This window comes from Amblyomma maculatum, chromosome 6 (assembly GCF_055883805.1).
Source record: "Amblyomma maculatum isolate TAMU_Amacu chromosome 6, ASM5588380v1, whole genome shotgun sequence".
Classification (NCBI taxonomy): domain Eukaryota; kingdom Metazoa; phylum Arthropoda; class Arachnida; order Ixodida; family Ixodidae; genus Amblyomma; species Amblyomma maculatum.
The window spans coordinates 98,964,414-98,984,516 of NC_139349.1; the positions used below are offsets into that span (position 1 = coordinate 98,964,414).

Sequence of the window (20,103 nt, forward strand, 5' to 3'; positions counted from 1 at the left end):
TGAATACATCGATTGAGTAAAACTAAAACTATTTGCGGCGTGTATTGCGAAACACTTCGGGACTAGTGATGCTGGTGTTGAAATCTACGCATTAAAGATAAGATAAACACACGGACGAACCGCCCGTTTTTCGCTTTACGGCACATATCGTGGGCTCATTATCAATAATTCTGTTATAAAATTACAGAATGTCTCTAGAGCGAATGTGTGAGGTTTCCGAAGCGACGCATGGAGGCTATGCGGGACGCCGTATCGGAGGTCTCCGGATGAACTTCGACAAACTCAGGATCGTGTGCAGTGACATTCCGCGCCACACGGACGCCTCTGCACTTCGCCAGTACATCATAATGTAGTGTCTGCAGCCGCGGTTTGAACTTGGTATTAAACACCTGAGCCCCACAGCCACTAAACCACCGCGGCGGGCGCTTTCAAAGGAGTTTTTGTTCACCATTTGCATAATTATTAGTTTGGCTCACATTACCAATGATAAAGTGCTCCCGAAACGTTGAAATAGAGATTGAGGTAAAGTACGTCTATCGCTTCGTGTCCAGTCCTTGAGCTGAGATCAGCACGGATTAATCCCTTGCACAAGACCAACTATGCAGAAATGGTTTTTCCTTGTTTCACTGTTTTCAGCTCCAGGAAAACTTCAGTACTGCGGCTGTACAAGTAAGGAGATGCGTTGCGCATGCAACAACCAAAAAGGAGACGTTCCTGTGAACGACGCAGTCCAAGAAAGAGCGAACTTCTCTACCGCCTGCGTGGACAAAGCCCGTACCGTAAAGTTTCGGCGAACGTGTTGTTCACTCAGTGCCAATATTAAAGAGACATGCAATTCTGCAGTTCACTCATGTGCATAATACATTTTCTAACTTTTTTCTTTTCCTGCAGGCGGCAGCCTTTTACCAGTTTCCACTATTCGGTGGAGGCGAAAAGTAAGGTGTCTGTGTAATGTGCGATGCTGTGTGATGTCAGTGACAATTGATAGAAACCCAAGGTGGTCGCAATTTTCGGCGCTTCCAATGCACTACAGCGTCCCTCATAGCCCAAATCGATTTGGGACGCTAAATCCTAAAAGCAAACCGGTTTTTGAAAATAACGGGGACTGCCGTAATATAGTCGTGTTTGTTGCCATGTCACACCGTACCTGCGAAAATATTGCAACAGTTTACCCAGCACGATTGGGGCATAGTAGAACGTGATTTTTTGTAGTGCATGAATAATCAAATGCCATCTATTCCTGGGTTAAATTTCAAGATAATGCAACTTATTCGACAGATATGAACTTTAACGAAAGTCAGCATGAAGCCCGCTTCAAAGTTAAAGGAAGATTGTCCCAAATGGTAAAAAATAAAAAAAAATGCTTTTCTCCCAACGAAAAAGGCGTTATAATTATCTTATTTGGCTGCAACGACTTTCTCTCATTCTCTTTTGCTAACAGCGAATGTCTGTAACTGGATTCACGGTGATATTTTCGTTCCCTGTTCTTTCTCGCCTGTGCGTCTAAACTTTAATTGTAACTTGTCTTGAAAGCAATTTGCACCAAGTAAACGCTCGGAGCGACAATACGTTTGCGTGCAAATAAGTTCCTGACTTACTGAGATCCATTGTTCTTGGCAAGCATCGTCTCTCACCTTTAGTTCCACTTCCCCGCGGAGCTCGAGCCGGAAAGTCTTGAAGGTGTCGAGGACTGATTTCGTGGCCGAGCTCACGTGGATTTTCAAGGCTGCAAAATAAAACAAAACAGCAAAGAGAAACACGCACACACGAATGAAGTTGGCGATATATGAGATTGATACGGGCGTATGACTATGATAACTTGTTGGTAACGGCGTGTTTATTTCACGCGCGCGTCACTAGGTATAGTTTTCACCTAGGTAGTTTTAATACTAAATTACTAACGTTTAGCGACGATCAACGGAGGGTCCTAGCTACGTGCTTGGCTTCCGGACGTATAGCATCCCAAAGCGCGGAAGCCTCACTGGACAGTAACGCCTAAATTATTAGCCAGCGTGCCAGAGCGTGTAGCCGGTAGTTTCGGCTCCACGTTGTTTACTCATAAAATGTATATAACTGACTTCGAAGCATTGTGAATTTAGCTTATCAGAACACGTTTTGTCACTGCTCTCATCCAAATGGACTCGGTATTTAAGCGCGGGAGACATGAAAGGCTTGTGAATCTACGTTTTATTTTGAATGATATGAACATAAAGTGGTGCCTCTGCTGTTTTTCTTAGCCCATCGTCGGTTGGGTTGGCAGCGCCGTCTCACAGGCGGCTCCTGGCTGGCCGGCTCATAAGCTTGGGCGTTCTATGCCCCGTAGGGCATCTCACAGGCCAGTTTTGACATCTCGCAGGCGTCAGCCCAGTTTGGCGTGCCAGGAAGCCCGGTTTGGCGTGCCTTACGAAGAGATGCCGAATTACTGGCAATATGGATTTCGCGCGGACCTTTATGGGCCGGAGAAAAGTGACATCGATCGTACCGGGGGCTTGTGGTGCGTCGACCTAGGGCGTAGCCCATGCCGTTTTTGGCAAGCGTGCCGCGGTGCGGGCCCTTACGGTATTGCGGAGTGCGTCACGTCGTTCTTGTGAGTGCTGTTACCCAATATACAGCATGCGAAAAGAGAACAGAGCTGCCGTCCGCGCTCTCTCCTTAGCGATTCGAGCCGTCTACCATTACAGACTTCTCCGCTTCTAATGCCGATAAGCTCTCGCTGAGTATTGCGCTCTAAGCGCTCAACTGTATTAATCTGTTTATTCTGCTTCCTTATCAGCGTGTGTGTGTGTGTGTGTGTGTGTGTGTGTGTGTGTGTGTGTGTGTGTGTGTGTGTGTGTGTGTGTGTGTGTGTGTGTGTGTGTGTGTGTGTGTGTGTGTGTGTGTGTGTGTGTGTGTGTGTGTGCGTGCGTGCGTGCGTGCGTGCGTGCGTGCGTGCGTGCGTGCGTGCGTGCGTGCGTGCGTGCGTGCGCGCGTGCGTGCGTGCGTGCGTGTGTGCGTGTGTGTGTGTGTGTGTGTGTGTGTGTGTGTGTGTGTGTGTGTGTGTGTGTGTGTGTGTGTGTGTGTGTGTGTGTGTGTGTGTGTGTGTGTGTGTGTGTGTGTGTGTGTGCTGTGAATCCTAAGAGCTAACCCAATAACTCAATAAATTCTGGACATCGCGAATGCATCCCAGCTGATTTTGTCTTTCCTGCTTTCTTATAGTATCCATGAAAAAAAAAAGAAGAAAGTAATGAAACCGTTCAGTATCCTTAATCTTCTTTTTCCTCATCAAGTGTTGTCGTACAACGCCAAATGCTAACTGTACTTTCTAGATAGTATTTGAACAACCATTTGAGAATTAAGCTGTTGTACTTGCGCGTAAGCGGTCTCGATAATTAAACGAGAAAATGTATCTCCATTTCACATGAATATGTTAAGCGATCATACGTGAGGGCCAAAGTCAAGCCCTTTATGCAAATCGCCATTCTATCGATAAAGACGTCTTATTTATGATATGTTTGCGCGCCGTTTTAGGGAATAGTGAGAAAAACCGTACTTTCCCGCTGTCATTCAAGAGAGTCCTTCCACGTCTAGCCGCCGTAACGCACGCAACACTGTGCAAACATTGACTATAAGCCATTCTTAGCTATGAAATGTGCGCAAGGAGTCTCGGATCGCAAATTCAGTGAGCTATAGGGCCTCCCATTCATGCACATCCGCAACATGTGTCTCGCAATGAGATAATAATATCCGCTGCTAATTGTTGAAATCGTTCCAACTGCGCCAGCAACAGCTGCACATGCGGGAACTATTTATGAAACGTGCAAGAAAAAAAAAAGAAGGAAGGCACTTAGCACGCAAGGGAAAAATAAGTACAGGTTGGTTTACGTCAACGATAAACAGAACGGGGCCTTGCGACGTAAATGCGATCGCGTCCGGGGTAGTGGAAATTGGAAGGCGCCGCATGTTTCATCCACTGACGTAGCACTGAGTGTCTACACACTGCCACAGCACGGTCAGTTAGCTCCTCAATGTCGCGTGTGAGCGGGCTCTGGTACTGAAACCCTGTCCTCTTTATTGCTAATGCCACTCGTGCCTACTTATGTAGATGCGAAAACAAACTCAGCGGGAAAAAGAGTAACAAGAACTTGGTAAGCCTCACCAGACCGACGTGACACAAGCCCGGAAAGGAAAGATAAGTGAGAAAGAGAAAGGAAGAAAGTGCAATAGATGCAGTTCAGTTAATGCGATCCTCGGTGTCCAGTCTGATAGCACCATTTCCTGAAGTGGTGGTGGTGTGTATATGTGCGTGTTTGTGTGTGTGTTGGTGGGGGGGGGGGATCATGGAAAGCACGTAATTATACGAAGCACTTACACTAACAGGCGCTTGCACACCTCCTACCCCTCCACACACACACGCACACGATTGCTGACGAGGTGCGACTACAACGAGAGGGCAGACTGCGGCGGCCAGTGACTCCGCACAACGTGCCCTGCCTCGCAAGAACCATCGTTTTGCGCGCGTCACTGCTCTGTGTCGCATCAAGAGCTGTGCCGGATGCGTTTCGTGTCTCCGCTCTCACCCATGCCGGTGGACTCCATGCGCGATGCGGTGTTGACCGTGTCTCCGAACAGGCAGTACCGAGGCATCTTGAGGCCCACCACGCCAGCCACGCACGGACCTGCGCCACAGTACATAACGTGTGCGCTGGAAGTAAGAGCTAGCGTACATATGCGCACGCACGCATGATGGTTGGTGGACACTTTCACTTCTTTTCCTAAAATCTAACGCAAGAGGAAGCAAACCTAGACATGAGCGAGATATTTTACTTTGAACCAATATATTAACTCTATGGTCAGAAAGAGAAGAAAACGGGAAAGAAATAAAGGAAAATAAATAAAGAGGAACTGAAGTGTTAAAATTGGAATAAAGCAAAATTCACAACCTACTCTATGCTCTGAAATATGTGCAAGCATATTAAATGGTCGTTTAAACAACCTATTTAGTACAGAGAGATCACATTACATATTAGTATTCCTGCCTCGAATCTTCAACTGCAGCAGCTTGCAGGCCTCAAATGCAGTTGTTGCTACGAAGGTCCATTTGCTGCGAGAGATGAAGCGCTTGTACACTGAAGCGCCGGCCAAGCTCTGCTACGACATACAGTGCAGCAAAGCAAGTGAGAGGCTGGAAGTAATGTTCATTAAATTGTTCTTAGAATACCCTCCATGAGGTGCTTGTAGACTATAGGTACTCTAAGGAATAATATACAAATATTGTCTCTGTGAGATGCAACTTACGCGACGCTATATATTCCTGCATCGCATTGGTCTTGACGATCGGAAGCTCCGCATGTACTGGACGTAACTAAGCAGATGCTGTCCATATTCTCCATGAACGCTTTACGAGAATAAAATATTTGTGCTGCAAAACGCTTGCACTTTATCTCCAATTCGTGTTTAACTCTGTGAACTCACGGGTGGAAATATACATACTTAAAGCACTATTTTACATAGTCAATTTCTTTAATACGGGCTCAATTATACAAAAGGAGGACGTGTCCATGGTCACAGCTAGGCGCCTGTAATATTTAATGGACGTGAGACATTGCTTGAACACATGATCCAACTGACTGTGTGCACAAAGCTTGTGCGATCCCGTAAATGTTTCAGTTAGTTGGTTTTCTGCGCGTACGTAGTGTGTGGGAGGGAATTCTGACACGCTGATAACTTGCCAACACGCGACAAGGTATGTGGATCACTGAGTGTGCCCGTTGGATAAGCAGCACGAAATCGAGAACTGTACTATCTGCGTAGTATAAAAAGGTTACTAAATACAACTTTATAGCTCACATTGGCATTAATGATGCTGCATTAGTCTCCGAACTAAGAATGTTAGGTGGCATATTTAATAAGCACTTAACGTGGACCTGAAATATACAGCATATATGAACAAATCTGACCAAAAATATCAGTAAAAGGCTCTGCGGGGTTCGTTACGTCACCACCTAAATGTAAAATTTTCATCATTATAGCGCTGTTCTACGCTCAGCGAAATTACAGCGGCGGAATCGTGAGGAGCAGGGTATCTAGACAAATGTTGGGAAGACATTTAAGCTTCGCCTTTAAGGGCATGACGAAGAAGTGTCAATGGCTCTCGTTTGCGGCTCCTCTGTTGGATGCTCGTTCACGTGCATGCAGTTTGCTACTCGTTTTAATCATTATCCTTTAATCTGTGCCTCCGTGGTATATATGGCCAATTGTATTAGTACAGCCATAAGCTATCCCATTATATGTGGGAAACCCCTGGCATAAGGCGCCCCCTCTTTCAGTAACTGGACAGCGTGCCTGATTGAGGATCCAAGAGTCCCGGTGTGTTTGACTGCCACCTCAAAGCAGCTGCACTAGTCGGAAGCTCCTTCAATGTCACGTGGTCTCGTGACGTCACACAACTCGCCGACTAATCAGCGTCCGCCCATGCCACCTGCCAGAGCCAAAGTCGTGATCTTTCGCTCGCAAGGCAGACGCCGGCGCCGACAACGCTGGGTCTTCTGGTGATAGGGCCCTTTCGGACCATCGCGTTAAACCAGATATAATAATTTTAGGGCAGCAACGTTAAACACCGCGTTACCCACACAACCCGGCGCCAGCGTTGTGAGCGCAAAATTATGGGTATGGATCATGTGATAGGCGGTAGTTGGCAGGTGACAGGTCGTCCACTGACCGACCGTCGAATTGAATGACGTCACGAGTCCACCTGACATAGGCGAGCTGGCAAGCGCTGCCAACTCGGGATTCGCATTTGAGATGGCAAGCTGAGATCAGAATCGAGCCGTCAAATACTCCTGAATATCCCAAGACAGACACAATATCACGACAATATGGAGGACACGCAGCTACGTTCTTCGTGTATAATTCTGGAGGCATTTCACATAATCAGCCAGCTTACGAATTCATGCTAATTAGTATGTGTGGATGAATAGAGGCACAAATAAATGCTGGCTAATGGACGCGGAAGAGTATTCGCAAGGGTAGTCGGTAAACAAGAGCCACTGAAGCTGTCTCGTGATGCCCTCAAAGACAGAGCTAAAGTGTCCGCTCAATTTTTTTGTTCTTTTTTTGTTTTCAAGGGAAATCCTTGAGTCACGCAACTGACATTTCTAATCACACGACACAAACTGTACTATAAACATAGAAGGTCATACCTCACTGGCAATTACGTGGTTTTGAGCTGTGATACAAATATTGCTTTAAAAGACAACGCATTTTCATTTTTATCCCGGTATAAATTAAACAACCTGCTTGATAGGGGATAAATTCAAACGAATGCACGTACCGGTGCGGGCAAAAGTAAACGTAGGACGCTATTTTCTTTTTAAAATTTTCCCGCGTACTGGAATTGAAACTGCAGTTGTGGTGTGTGCGAACCGGTAATAGGGGCCAGTGCGTTCTCACTTGGACAAACAACGTTTTCTTATCTGCAGCACAGAAGGCTTACGTGATTGAAACTTGAAAGAAAAATTGGGCTCTATTTACTTACGCCCGCACCTTTACATGACAAATATTCTTTAGAATAGGGTTGAAAATCGTATTCCATGAATATTTAACGAAATAATACACCAGAAAACTGACAGAGAAACAGCTGCTAAAACTATGTAAAACTTCATTCTATCAGCCAGCTATAGGCAGTTGTAGGCTGTCAGGTAGGCCAGACAAAATGTGGTACGTGCTTGCATCACATAGTGCATATTAGAGCGGAAGTTGTTAAAGGAGTGTAGATGCCTAATTTTCGATTTCGAGTTTTATTCGTTGTAAAATGCACATGACGCTGTTGTACACGGCTCACAATATGATATTCGCCTGCGAACGGTGAAAAATTTATAATCGACTTTTTTTATCACCTGTTTCGATTTCACGCAAAGGACGAAAAAAAAAATAATAGAAAAAACAACAACAGGGATATAATCGTTCCTCTGTCGTTTGAATCCACTGCGACGCTAAAGCCAGCCTGCCTCGTGAACAGGAATCACAAGTGAAGAGTCAGTGATTACATCGCTGTTGTTGTGACCTATATTTGATTGTAACGGTTAGCTTGCGGGGTTTAACGCCCCAAAGAGACTCAGGCTAAGAGAGACGCCGTAGTGGAGGACTCCGGTAATTCCGACCACCTGGGGTTCTTTAACTTTCGTTGACATCGCACAGCACACGGGCGCCTTGCTTTTCGCTCCCATCAAAAAGCGGCCGCCGAGGCCGGGATTCGATCCCGCACCCTTGGCAACAGCAGTCGAGCGCCGTAACCACTGCGCCACCCTGGAGGGGTATTTGATAGTAACGTCACAGCCATCTCTCAGCTACTGAAACCGAAGCTGGCGTGAAAAGAAAAATTATTTTTAAATTATTTACTGGTCGTAGGCGAAAACCACGTGGTTTTCCATGTAAAGGAACATACCACACAACATGGGGATGTAGGGCAAGCCCCATAATGCCTAAAATAGATTGCCCTAGTCCTGAGCAGTGGGAGGACCTTCTAGCCGACTGGGACGCACAGCACCAGCTCATGCTGGTGCAGCGGGCCAGAGCCGCTGCTGAGGCCAACGGACTCCTGGACAGAGGACTGCGACTACTGCTCGTTTCTAACCCACTACCCCTAACCCCCAATTTTCCCCAATAAAGATTATCAATCAATAAAAAAAATCTTATACCATTATTAGTTAACAAAATAGTTGTGGTTTAGCTTTGGTTAACCCTAGTTGAATTGCAAAAGCAAAAGCGGAAGCTTCTTTCGCCTGCTACATTATTCCCCTATCACACCCTATGTGTGTAACGTGCTACATTATTGGGGACACTTAAGCTCACCCTCTAAGGGTATGACGCGAGATCGTAAGTTACTAGCCCACATATAAAGTCACGCTTCAGCCAAGCCGTATGGACGTACCTGCGTGTCGTAGGGGTAACGAGAATGCAAATGATTCTGGCAGGCTAATTCTGATATCACCCTCCCATATGACAAGGGCGACCCCAATTGGCAGTTCCTGCCCGCGGCATAGGGGTAACGTGCATTCAAATGTGCACGTGCAGGCAGATTTTTTTTTTATGAGGAGCTACGCCTGTTCACGGCGTAGCTGCGGCCACCCGAGGTCTCGCTTTGGCTGTCGTTGTATTGCTTTCGCAATAAAATGCAATCACAATTTGTTGTATATCTATACTCCTTTAAAGCTCGGTCCTAAGGCGTAGGCCTTGCCGTTAAAGCAGAAGCAAAGGAGACAGAAAGAGCAAACGGATGTAGCACTGACTGCCGCATTACTAGAGATCCTACACGTTGCGCCACCGGCCGGCACACTGGAAATCTGTGGCATCCTCTGGACGCGGCGGCGGGAAAACAAGCGAGTCCGGGGGACAAACATTTACTGGCGCGTGTTTGTTTTTTTTTTTTTATTTTTTTTGCGTATGCGCGAAAATACGAGAATATTTGTTCGAATGGAACGCAATTAAGATGTGTTCTCAATTTTAGTTAAATTAAAAGTGTTCTGTTTTTTACCGAATAAGCCAGCGGTTCGAATCTGCCTTTGCTGATACTTTTTCGTGTCGTTTCTGTTTCCCCAAAGATCAACAACGCAAACTTAATTCATCATTTCCTTCTGGGCGTGGTGCCCTTTGAGGTTGAATTCATGAGATACTTTCAAGTCATAGTCGCTTAAGCCGCACGGTCGAAATGAATCGCTACCTCACCGGAGGCTAGGTAAATATTCTCTTTATTTTAGAAAATCTCAAATTCAGTTTGTAGATTTGAAAATACGCGGATTGCTATAGTCGAATACAGCTCGATAATGCAGCGGAGAGTGCTTCTCAAAGGAAGCTCTCCAGCATGTTGCGTCGACCGACTCCCATGGCTTCGCGAATAATTTCCTTGTACCTGCGCTAGCAGGTACACGGAAATTAAGGATGTGATGCGTGAAAGGAGAATTATCATGGTTTGACCGGATTAACTGACGCATCGTGAAAATCAGTCGACACATCTGGCTGAAGGGCCATCGTTTTAGGGGCATCTGACCCTGCGTTCTTGGGTTGTATCCGATACTAACAATGGTTGCTTCTTGTTTGTATAAAATTTATTTAAAAAAATTATCATGACCTTTTAGTCTCTGGCGCTGAATAAACGATAGAAATCGTTCAACGCCCCCCCCCCCCCCCCCCCCTCCTTTCTTCACATGACCGCTCAATTCCTTTTCTGAAAGGTATTTAAATTAGCACTTTATCATGAGGGGTTGGCGACCGCATTGCACTTCTTTTTTGACCTCCCTCTTTTTGTTGTAACCATTTTCTGTTTTTCACTACGTGGATATTAAATAGTAACTTGAAATGAAGTAAGACTAGGCTAGAAAATTTCTTTCATAAATACACTATTGTAACCAGCTTTCAGTATGCGTTTGTGAAGCGAAGGTGTATTGAACAAGCATTGTTAACCATAAAAAAAAAAAAAATTGATAACATTGAATGTTGGAAATATACCCTTGGTTATTTCTTGGTTTTTCAGAAAGCCTTTGATTGCGTAAAATATAATATTTTATTAAGTAAATTAGTTCGTGGTGTGCTTCTAGATTTATTAAGGAGTTATCTGTGTAACAGGCTACAGTTTGTACGAGTTAATAACTGGTGCTCTGCTAACATGGTTATACGGCAATGTGTCCCCCAAGGAGATCAATTTCGGGGCCACTGTTATAGTATACATTAAAGATATCACAAATATTCCTAACTCACCTGATTCGATCATATACGCTGATACAAATATTTATTTTACTGAATGTTTGCCTAAACTAGAAGTTACGGTCAATAATTACTTAAGCAATTTAGTGATTTGGTTGAAGAATAAACTCAGTTTGAATCTTAATAAAACTGCTTACATAATATTTAGGCCAACCAACACCACTCTTCAACGTAGTATACTAATTATAACAGCAACATTATAAAGCAAGTTACGAATCACAAGTTTCTAGGAGTTTGGTTCAATGAAAACCTTTCATGGAATACGCACATTTTAAATTTAGTAAAATACTTGGGCAGAATTGTAGAATGTAATTACAAAATGACTAATTTGGTACCAGTTTGGCTAAAAATTTCAATTTACGTGCCCTTTTTTAATCCCAACTAACATACTATATTCTCATAGGGGGAACCACTACTGCTGCAAATATTAATAGTTTCATGGATCGTAGTCGCTGTCGTTTTTTTTCTCACATGCAACCTTTTTTTGTGTAAATATTTTCTGATATGAAATGCATGTTATTGAGTCCGTGGTCTGTTTATTCGAATCTACAAATGAATACTACATGGGTTGATACCTTTGATATATCGTATGTAAGTGCTGGGTTATGCTTGTTTTATAGGTTATGTACACAAGAGGTGTGTGCTGTTGTCTGTATTTGAAAGCCAAGACAAAAGGCGGCAAGCCTGAGGCCTTGGTTTCGACCTTTCTTTTAGAAAAAAAAAAAAAAAAAAGAAGTAAACGCGAACAACTCCAACTATATGGAGCCTTGCTTGCAGTGTTGCATCCCAAGCACAATGTGTGCAGCGACGGGCTCGTAACGTCTGTTGCATATTGGAGATGCATGGCTGCGAGTATATATATATCACCCAAGGCACAACCAGGCACCAGTTGAGGACACAAAAACGAGCGTATTAAAAATCAGTCGCGCTGGATCGAAGATACTCTGGTTGCCTAATTCGGGGCGCATTTTCAAGGCAGAGAATGAAACGCACAGTAAAAAGGTCGACTGCTATTCGAACTGCACGTTTTAGAAACCACGTGGATCGTTAAGGCCACTGGGGAGCCGATATAATTTTCAGATATGACATACTATGTAGACATCGCGTGCCAGAGGAAAACATCCTTGAACAGCTGCCGTCGCAAAAGGCACGATCGTCGAATTTACGAAAGTGGCCGCACATTATTTTTTGAAAAAGGAGACAGAAGAAAAATATAAAGCCAGACGGAACTGAAAACGAGACATTCCCGAGCTTTACAAAATCGAAGGCAGAGAAGGCAGCTCTCGCTTGGAGCTCGAAAGCGCTCAGAGTGCTCGGGAAATCGCGGAAGGACAGGCAGCAGCCGGTCGTCGTCCTTCCTTTACAGAAGCCGCAGTAGCGGCGGTACGGCCATTATTAAACGCATCCCGTAATCGTCGGAGCTGAAGCTCCACCAGCGCGCATCAGCCTATAGCGCACCCGAGAGAGAGAAAGAGAAAGAGAGAGCAAACGTCAGCCCGTTTTGCCTCCTGGTCGACTCTCCTCGCTTTCGCGACGATCGGGATTAATAAGTGAGCAGCTGGGAGTACGGCCTCGAGGCAGCATGCCCGGATCGTTCATGTTTTACGCCCACCCACCAGCAGCGGAAATCGCGGAGGCGTAGGCCGAAGCCGATACGCAAGCAGTTCCAAGCACACGCGTATATAAGTTGTACTAGTATACGATCGTTTTAGGGCGAGCGTAGCGGATGCTTTTTTTTAAATATTTTTTTCTGTCCTCTTTTAGAGGATATGGCCTCAAATGCGGATGCATCGCAGTTGGTCTGATTTCTAAGTGGTGATTCAATTTCAAAAATATTCGTATATGATGGTGGCGAAATGGCACCGCTGTATAAGCAGACTTGCTACCAGCTGGATGCACAGTGTATAAGCTTTGCGCAAAAAAAAAAAAAAAAAAATTGCAGAAATTTATGTGTGAGAATGCGAATATAATGACTGTGACTTATGACTGTGCGTAATGTTTGTACAGAAGCTACACCTTGCAGCACGTTATTAAAAGGCTGAGTCATGCTACGGGGCACAAGTAAGTCATGACTACGTATAACGTAACGTTTCATCACTGACAACTATATACGTTTCCCCTGGCACACGGTGCGGCACCGTATAAAGACGTGGTGGTGCATCCAAATTTCGTGCCCCGGACGCCGCGGCCACCTCCGACCCACCAATAAGTGCCCGATCATGTCACATGTCATACGCACACTATAGTGAAGGGGACCGCGATGTATGCTGCCGAAGTGGGCAGGAGTGACATAGATATAAAGCTCCACTCTAACCAGACAGTAAGACCATGTCTGCGGGGCCTTGGTGTAGCATGTTTGACTCGGAACACAATGGTCCCAGTGGGTTCGATTGTCATCTCAATTACGCTGCCCAAGATGGCAGCTCCTGCAACTTCGGCCATGACATGTGTTCCCGTGACGTCACGCATACAGCCGACCAATCACTGCTCTGCTATGTCACCTGCCATCTACCTCTGCCTGAGGCATGGTAGTGGTAAAGAGCGGACAGAGAGGCACACAGACATGCCACCTCCGAATGTGCAAATCATGTAGCCGGCTGAATATAACATGCAGACTCGTGAATGTTTGCACAAATTCTGAACACGCCGCATGCTTTTCTCGTAATGCAGAGAACAATTTTACACTAAAAATTCCTCTAGACGCGCCACTGGAGGACACCGTTGCCTCAAGAAGAAACTTTAGGGGACACTTAAGTTCGCCCAATAACCTTCTTGAGTTCGCTTTAAGTGTTTTAGAAAGTAACATTCATTAGAGTCGCAAATTAGCGACACTATAATTAACGACGCGTTGCTGTAAAGTAATCTACCCAATGTGTGAGGCCAAAGCCTCCGTCAATTTAATTTGAAGAACGCCCTTTAGTGGCTTAGAGGTAGCCGGCCCCAATCGCGACCGAAGGGTCAGAGATTCGATTCCACCATTTGACAACCTGATTTTTTAGGTGACGTTACAACGTGCAACGTCAAGAATGCCTGACAACCTCTCTCGACCAATGAGGCTTCTTCGGGATGGATAACTCCGGCGAGACTTCATCCACCATCAAGGGGAGCCTAACGCCACGCGTTAAACATATCCAGCTACTTCACCGTCGCTTCATATAGGCTCAGTTTCATTTCACGCCTCACGGAAGATGTTACAGCAAACGATCTTTTTCTAGCTAGATCGAGAGCAGCATTGAACTTCTCGTTCCATCCCTATTTGGAGGTGACAGACGAGCGAACATCAGAGAGTCTCTCGAGTTAAAAGCGATAATATAAACGAATTGACGAAAAAAAGATGTTTCAAACGAGGGGGTTTCCAACTGTGAGCAGTACGCGACATATAGGGTGCGATAGTAAGTGAGCACAAGCGGGCCACCTGGATGAAAAAATATTCAGGGAAGCAATTAAGTCGCCTTACGTGCAGCAAGGCGAAAAATTTTTGGCCACTCTGCTGCGATCCTTGGAACGCCGCTGATTCCTCGAGAGAGAGAGAGAGATAGAGAGAGAGAGAAGGGAGAGAGAAATAAAGCCAGAGAGAGTCTCTGTCCTCCCTCTCTCTTCACACCTTTTACTCTATCTCTCTAAAGAAAGAGGGAGGAAGTAGAGAGTGAGAGTCTCTCTTTACTTTCTCTCTCTTGAGAGAGCGTTCTCCCCCTCTCTCTCAACTTTTTTTTTAAAGAAGAGAGGGAAAGGAAGGTGGAGGGAGAAGAGGGGTGGGAAAGAGATAGGAGGTGAGAGGAAGACAGTCTCTCTTTTTCTCTCTCTTCCTAAAGAGACCCCTTCCTCTCTCTTTCTGTGAGAGAAAGCCCTTCCTCTACTCACTCACTATCATTTCTACCACTAACTATGATTATCTGTCACTACATATTCCAGAATCCCGCCGATATTCCGCAGAATCTCGATGACACATTGCGCGCACAGTTTCTGTGGACGCAACTCATGAGCTTTGCTTCGCCTTAAAAAACTAGAGCGTCAAAACCATTGTCACAAATGATACCTAGCTAAAAAATAACGCATAAGATTTCAACAGCTGAGTTGAATCGCTCGGAAGGGCATCCGCAAACGTACTGGAGGTGTATGATGAGTTGAGCGTAATTGTGTCGAGCAAGATTTTGTCCCGCAAGCACACGCCTAGAACTGTAGGTGGTATATGGATACTTGCTCTTTTTTCTTCTTCTCACTGTGTCTCCTGCAGTCCCCAACCCCATAGTGGGAGAGTTACTGCGCCTTTCCTTTCTTGTAACCTAACCGAACCTATAACTAAACATGTGCTCGCCCATTGTGCGTTGCTGGCTATAGGAGCATAGTTATTGGGAACACACATTCAGTGTCATTATTTACTGAGACTTGAACAGTAGTCTAAGTGGTGTTGCTTGAACTCACGCACACAAAAGAGAAAGCCTCTAAAAGCGTCATTGTTTCCCCGATTCTGCACATGACAGGAGCGTGTATCTCGTATGCAGTCGTAAATGTTCAAAGCAACGTCCGAAGCATCCTTCCTCAGCTATTAAAAGAACCAAAACAATAAGCGCAAACGATGGGTATGAATTGTGCTAAATTGGCGACTGCTGAGTTTCACGAGTATACGCTTCTTGATAAGAAAACAACGCTCGCCGTGCTCACTTGTACTGCTTGATGACCATGCCACATTGCACGTGTTTGGGAGGGAATAAGAAAATTAAGTTGGTAAAACAAAGAGACGCGTGTTTTAAATGCTAAATGAATTAATGGTGGCCCAGCTGGATAATTAAACCGAAGTAGCGATCCCATTCCCAGGGATTCGTCCGACTGTAGTTAATCACCATGGACGACGTATTATTATGCATGCTTTTCAGGAGGGAAAAAAATGCGGATCTGAAGTATAAAAAGAAGCTGGCCATTCCATGCCGTTTTTTCAGCGCTGTTGATGCCCAGTAAGCAGGATCGCAAGGGAAAATATGCCAGCTAACACTCATAGGGTTTTCAGATGTTCTCACTATGATATTAACAGGAAGTGCAGCCCCAAAGACATAACCGAAACTGTTGTCGTGCAAGCTAGGTTCAGCCTTTATCAGAATTTTGTTCCATGCTTTGAATGTCGTTTCCAGCAGAGGGAATGTGCATTGCCTCAACGATAGAAATGACGTCCTATGAAGAGCTAATCATTGAATGGATAACGAGAAGCCAAAACCGAACCTTTTATATTGGAGTATTGGCACACCTAATTGTGGGAGGCCCCAGCTCAGTAACCTATACCATCCTCTCCAGGCAGTAACCCATGGTCACGTATTTTGTAAACTGAAAAGGGGATCTTATCTGCAATTTGCAAAGTGGTTACTTCTTATCAATTTTTTTTAAATGCTGAAATCTGTTACAGGCGCCATTCAGAGTAGCGTACCGAATTGCAATCTACAGCATGGGTAGATGTAGACTGGAAGATGAACAGCGTGAACCGAGGTAGACCGCCGGCAGAAGAGGCGCAGAGCCGCGTTATTGTACCAATAAAGCCTCTAGATATTCAAATCATCAAGATATACTTTATCTAACGAGGGGAAAAGCCGGTGGCTCAGCGTCGTCTCCCAGTATTGTTTCGCAGAGGTTCTGACGAGGAAAACTGTCCAGGCCATTTGCATGCAGCCTTTGCAGCACTCCTGCTTTCGGCACGCATAATTGTTTACGATAGAAAACAAACTGGATCCGCACAAACTGACAACTGTTTACTAACAAAAGAGAGTTTTCATATTTATACAAAGAAGGACGCGTGTCGCTAGGTTTGTTTGCACCACGTTGTAGAGGTTGGACCGCCGGTGTTTACCAGCTGATTTGCGATACAGATTTTGTACATATCTCTGAGCCTGCAGTCCGCGTGCCTGGACCACGATCGAACCATGGGATGCAAGCGGAAGAAGGCCGAGTATGCACGCGAGAGCAGAGACGCCAGACTGAGCACGTCAGTACGGGCCTTCAGGCCACTGATGCACTAAGCCAGGTATCTCAGCCTTAATTATTCTTTTTATGCGATTGTAATTACGAATGTCTGCGTCAGAAGCGTACTAGACGCGGTGGTTGAAGTATCAAGTACACTCGTAGTATCACGCAAGCTGAGCATCGGGACAGGCCTCTCCTTGTTTGACAATAACGATTTGACAAGCATCCATTCGACTTGTGCGTACTATCACCTCTCAGCTCATAACAGTGCTACATGCATGGGCAGGGGAAAAAATACAAAAGTAGCACGCACACACATCAGGAAAAGAGGAAAAGCATCCTTATTTTTCCCGTTTCCCTACTTTGCGGAGCTCCGTGAAGCTGTCCGACGATGTGCAGTTTTTGTCTCAAATTGTGCATTACGATCGAGCGCAAGTAGGCGACACTGTCCAGTACGCTGCCCATTAGTGATTAGCATTTGTAGAAGTGATCTCGAGTGGTCGGAAGACGTGCACTTCGGTGATATTTTTTGTGTTCGTAGAACATGCGTTGCCGGTAATAAGGAGGCATAAATATCAAGCCAGCCGTTGGAAACGTATAGGCCGTATGCATAAATAGGGTTATTGCGGACCTCGATCAACCTCGGGTATATATATATTTTTACATATGCTCTTCCCGAAAATGACTCCCATGCGGCACGAAGTGTGGGCAGTCGGAAGCGAGGACAATAGCAAATGCACGAGTTCTTTGCTTAGCTGCGGGATTCCCCTACCCAATCATAGACATTTCTATTGTGTGTCGTTTAAACTACGTTCGGCTTATAACTAGGACAAGATGTTACTGTTAGAAGTAATCTCCCAACAAAAGGTTTACAGGAAGTCACTGAGCGAGGAAAAAAAATTGGTTCAAGTCATGTAATTCAGTGATCTAAAACGTGCTATATAAGGCATGCAGGAGGCGTGCGCTTACATATCCCCGGGTAAAAATACCGCGCGTGAAGTCGCGAAGCAAATCAAATTATTTTCAAGAACTTGCCTCCCAGTGCGACTGCAATGTAGAGCGAATGCAGTGCGCATTGGTAGAACCAACGCTATGAAAATAACGACATAATAATGCATACAGCCTCGTCCACTTCTAGCTATAACACGGTCGCTGCTTTCAAAGCGTCATTGCGTCCGACCCGGCCACGCAATAGAGCTTAGTGGCAGGCCATGTGGAGCAACACGCCCGGGTCCATCTGTGCTTGCATCGCTTTGCATCGATATGTGCCTCCGTAGGCCTCAATGCTGCTTTGACAGCAGTGGCCGTGTTACAGCTAGAAGTGGATGACCCTGTACATCGAATAAGATTATTTATGCAGAGCGCAGTCATCTTTCAGAGTGCACTTGAATGATGTCAGCAAAACCGCTTTTCGATCATATAGGGCACAGCATCGGCCGAACGCAATTTATTGCACGTCTCTTTCTGAGAATGCGGCTGTACTAAGCGGTCATGCTGCTGGCATTGTCTTTAAAAGACGCCTCGTGGCAGAAGCTGGCTGTTTGTGCATTATCTGCTACACTTACAGCTGAACAAGAATTTCTTACAGGACTGCCAGCGATATCGCATGCCATTCGGGTCTTCGAAGGCAAGTTAGGCCATCATTCCAGTGCGGTTCATTCGGAAGGATAATAAACTAAACGAAGTCCGTGTTCGTTCATCTAAAAATACGCGAATGACACTCGTATGCACGCAAAACGTTTGCCTAAAGTCAAGTAGAATCAGGTCCTACCAACGCATGACATCTGGGCTTCGTTCCTTGCACGCCATGAAAATCCATTTTATGCCAGTTTCAAAGCTGAAGACGCGAGTTCCGCTCGTCTTCATGAAAATCCATTTTATGCCAGTTTCAAAGCTGAAGACGCGAGTTCCGCTCGTCTTAGATAGATTATCGCAATGCAGCGTGCAACAACTGAATGGTGTTGAGAATTTTCCCCCACACGGGACCTAAACCACTGCACCGCGCCGCATGCACTCTAATGTTTTGCCCACCGGGCTCGAACTACGTCCTTGCACGAGCACCCAATACGTAATCCGGAGGTCTATAGTGTGTATCGTTGCTCTGACTGGCTAAGCTATTTCGTGAAGTGATTAATAAGAATGACATCATTAGTCTAAGCCATAGTAACCTACACACGCTGTTGCAATTGCGCTGACTGGGACCATAGCAATGGAATAAGAGTCACGTGATTGGAACAAACTGCCTTCAGACACTGCTTGTATTATGTCCGATGATGTTTTTTTTTCTTCTGCGTTATAGTAAACATTTCCATATTGTGGTGCTATGAGTTTTATTTGTTTTGTTTTGCCTTTACTTTATGATGCGACGCTGACTTGTTTCCGTGGCTGACACCGCTTATGTTATGTTTTGTTTTATGCATGTCGTCGCGCACTTCAATGCCGCTTGGCGCTGTGGGCAAATAAATAAATATGTGCACTTTCACATTTTATTGCACCCTTACGCAACGTCTTCTTTGCTGTTCTCATAATCTCCGAGCATAGCGATAAGCAGAAAAAGTAAGAAAAAAGTAAATACTATTAAATTGTTTCCATCTTACTGGTTTGGTTTGGTTTCATTTTAGAGGGCTTACAGTTCCAAGGCGGCTTAGGCTATGAGGGACGCGGTAGTAGAGGGGTTCCGTAACTTCAAAGTGCACTCACATCGCACAGTACAAGGCGCCTTGCTTTTCGCTTCCATCGATCCTGCATCCTTGGGGACAGTACTCGAGCGCCCTACCTTCTACCCTACCACGGCGGGGCTGTTTCTATGTTACTGATGCCTTCCCAAATATTTTAGCACAGAGAGACGAGTGCTTAGAGATGTTATATATGAGCATCGAAATCTGTTGCGTAGCTAAAAACGACCTCGCGCAAGCCAGTTTGAGCTCATTTTCTATCCTTGCGCGCAATCCTCTTAGTTCTCAGTGACACTGGCTGCTCAGAGTAACAAAATATCATTTTCCTGCGCCCGAGTCAAAACCCAGAGGGAAACACCAAACATTGTTCCTTCAGCATGGGTACATAAATGATGTTCTTTGAAGGTAAGCGAAGATTAGTGACGCAGCGAACAGCGACAGCTGCCGTCAGTTTTTAACAGCTTAGAAATCAGTGAGCGGGAGTCCGCTGCGGCTGCTCGCGAAAAATAATTTACATGAGTTTTTATAATATGCCTTATGGCAAGCTTGCGTAATAAAAAAGAAAAAAAGTACGGGCACGCATGACGACGCGGAAGTTTGAATATGTACAGGCGCGACCACCTCCTTCTTGAACACCGCTCAGCCAATGCCCTGCGGAGCATTCCCCGCTGGCGCATACCGGCTAACAGCTAGAACGAATTAAACCGTCACGTCTAACTGGGTTTAACCTTGGTGTAAACCCTGG

General features: G+C 45.4%; 1 protein-coding gene across 2 annotated transcripts in view; it reads right to left on the bottom strand.

Moving 5' to 3' along the window:
- The window catches only part of LOC146186385 (atrial natriuretic peptide receptor 2-like), a 259,439-nt gene that overhangs the window by 26,651 nt on the left and 212,685 nt on the right, over positions 1–20,103 (bottom strand). For both annotated transcript variants that reach the window (XM_084607168.1, XM_084607167.1), the window contains exons 7-8: positions 4,557–4,655; positions 1,635–1,726 (exon numbers count right to left, since the gene is read on the bottom strand). In XM_084607168.1, the coding sequence (XP_084463294.1) occupies positions 1,635–1,726; positions 4,557–4,655 (191 nt within the window). The remainder of the gene's footprint in view (positions 1–1,634; positions 1,727–4,556; positions 4,656–20,103) is intronic.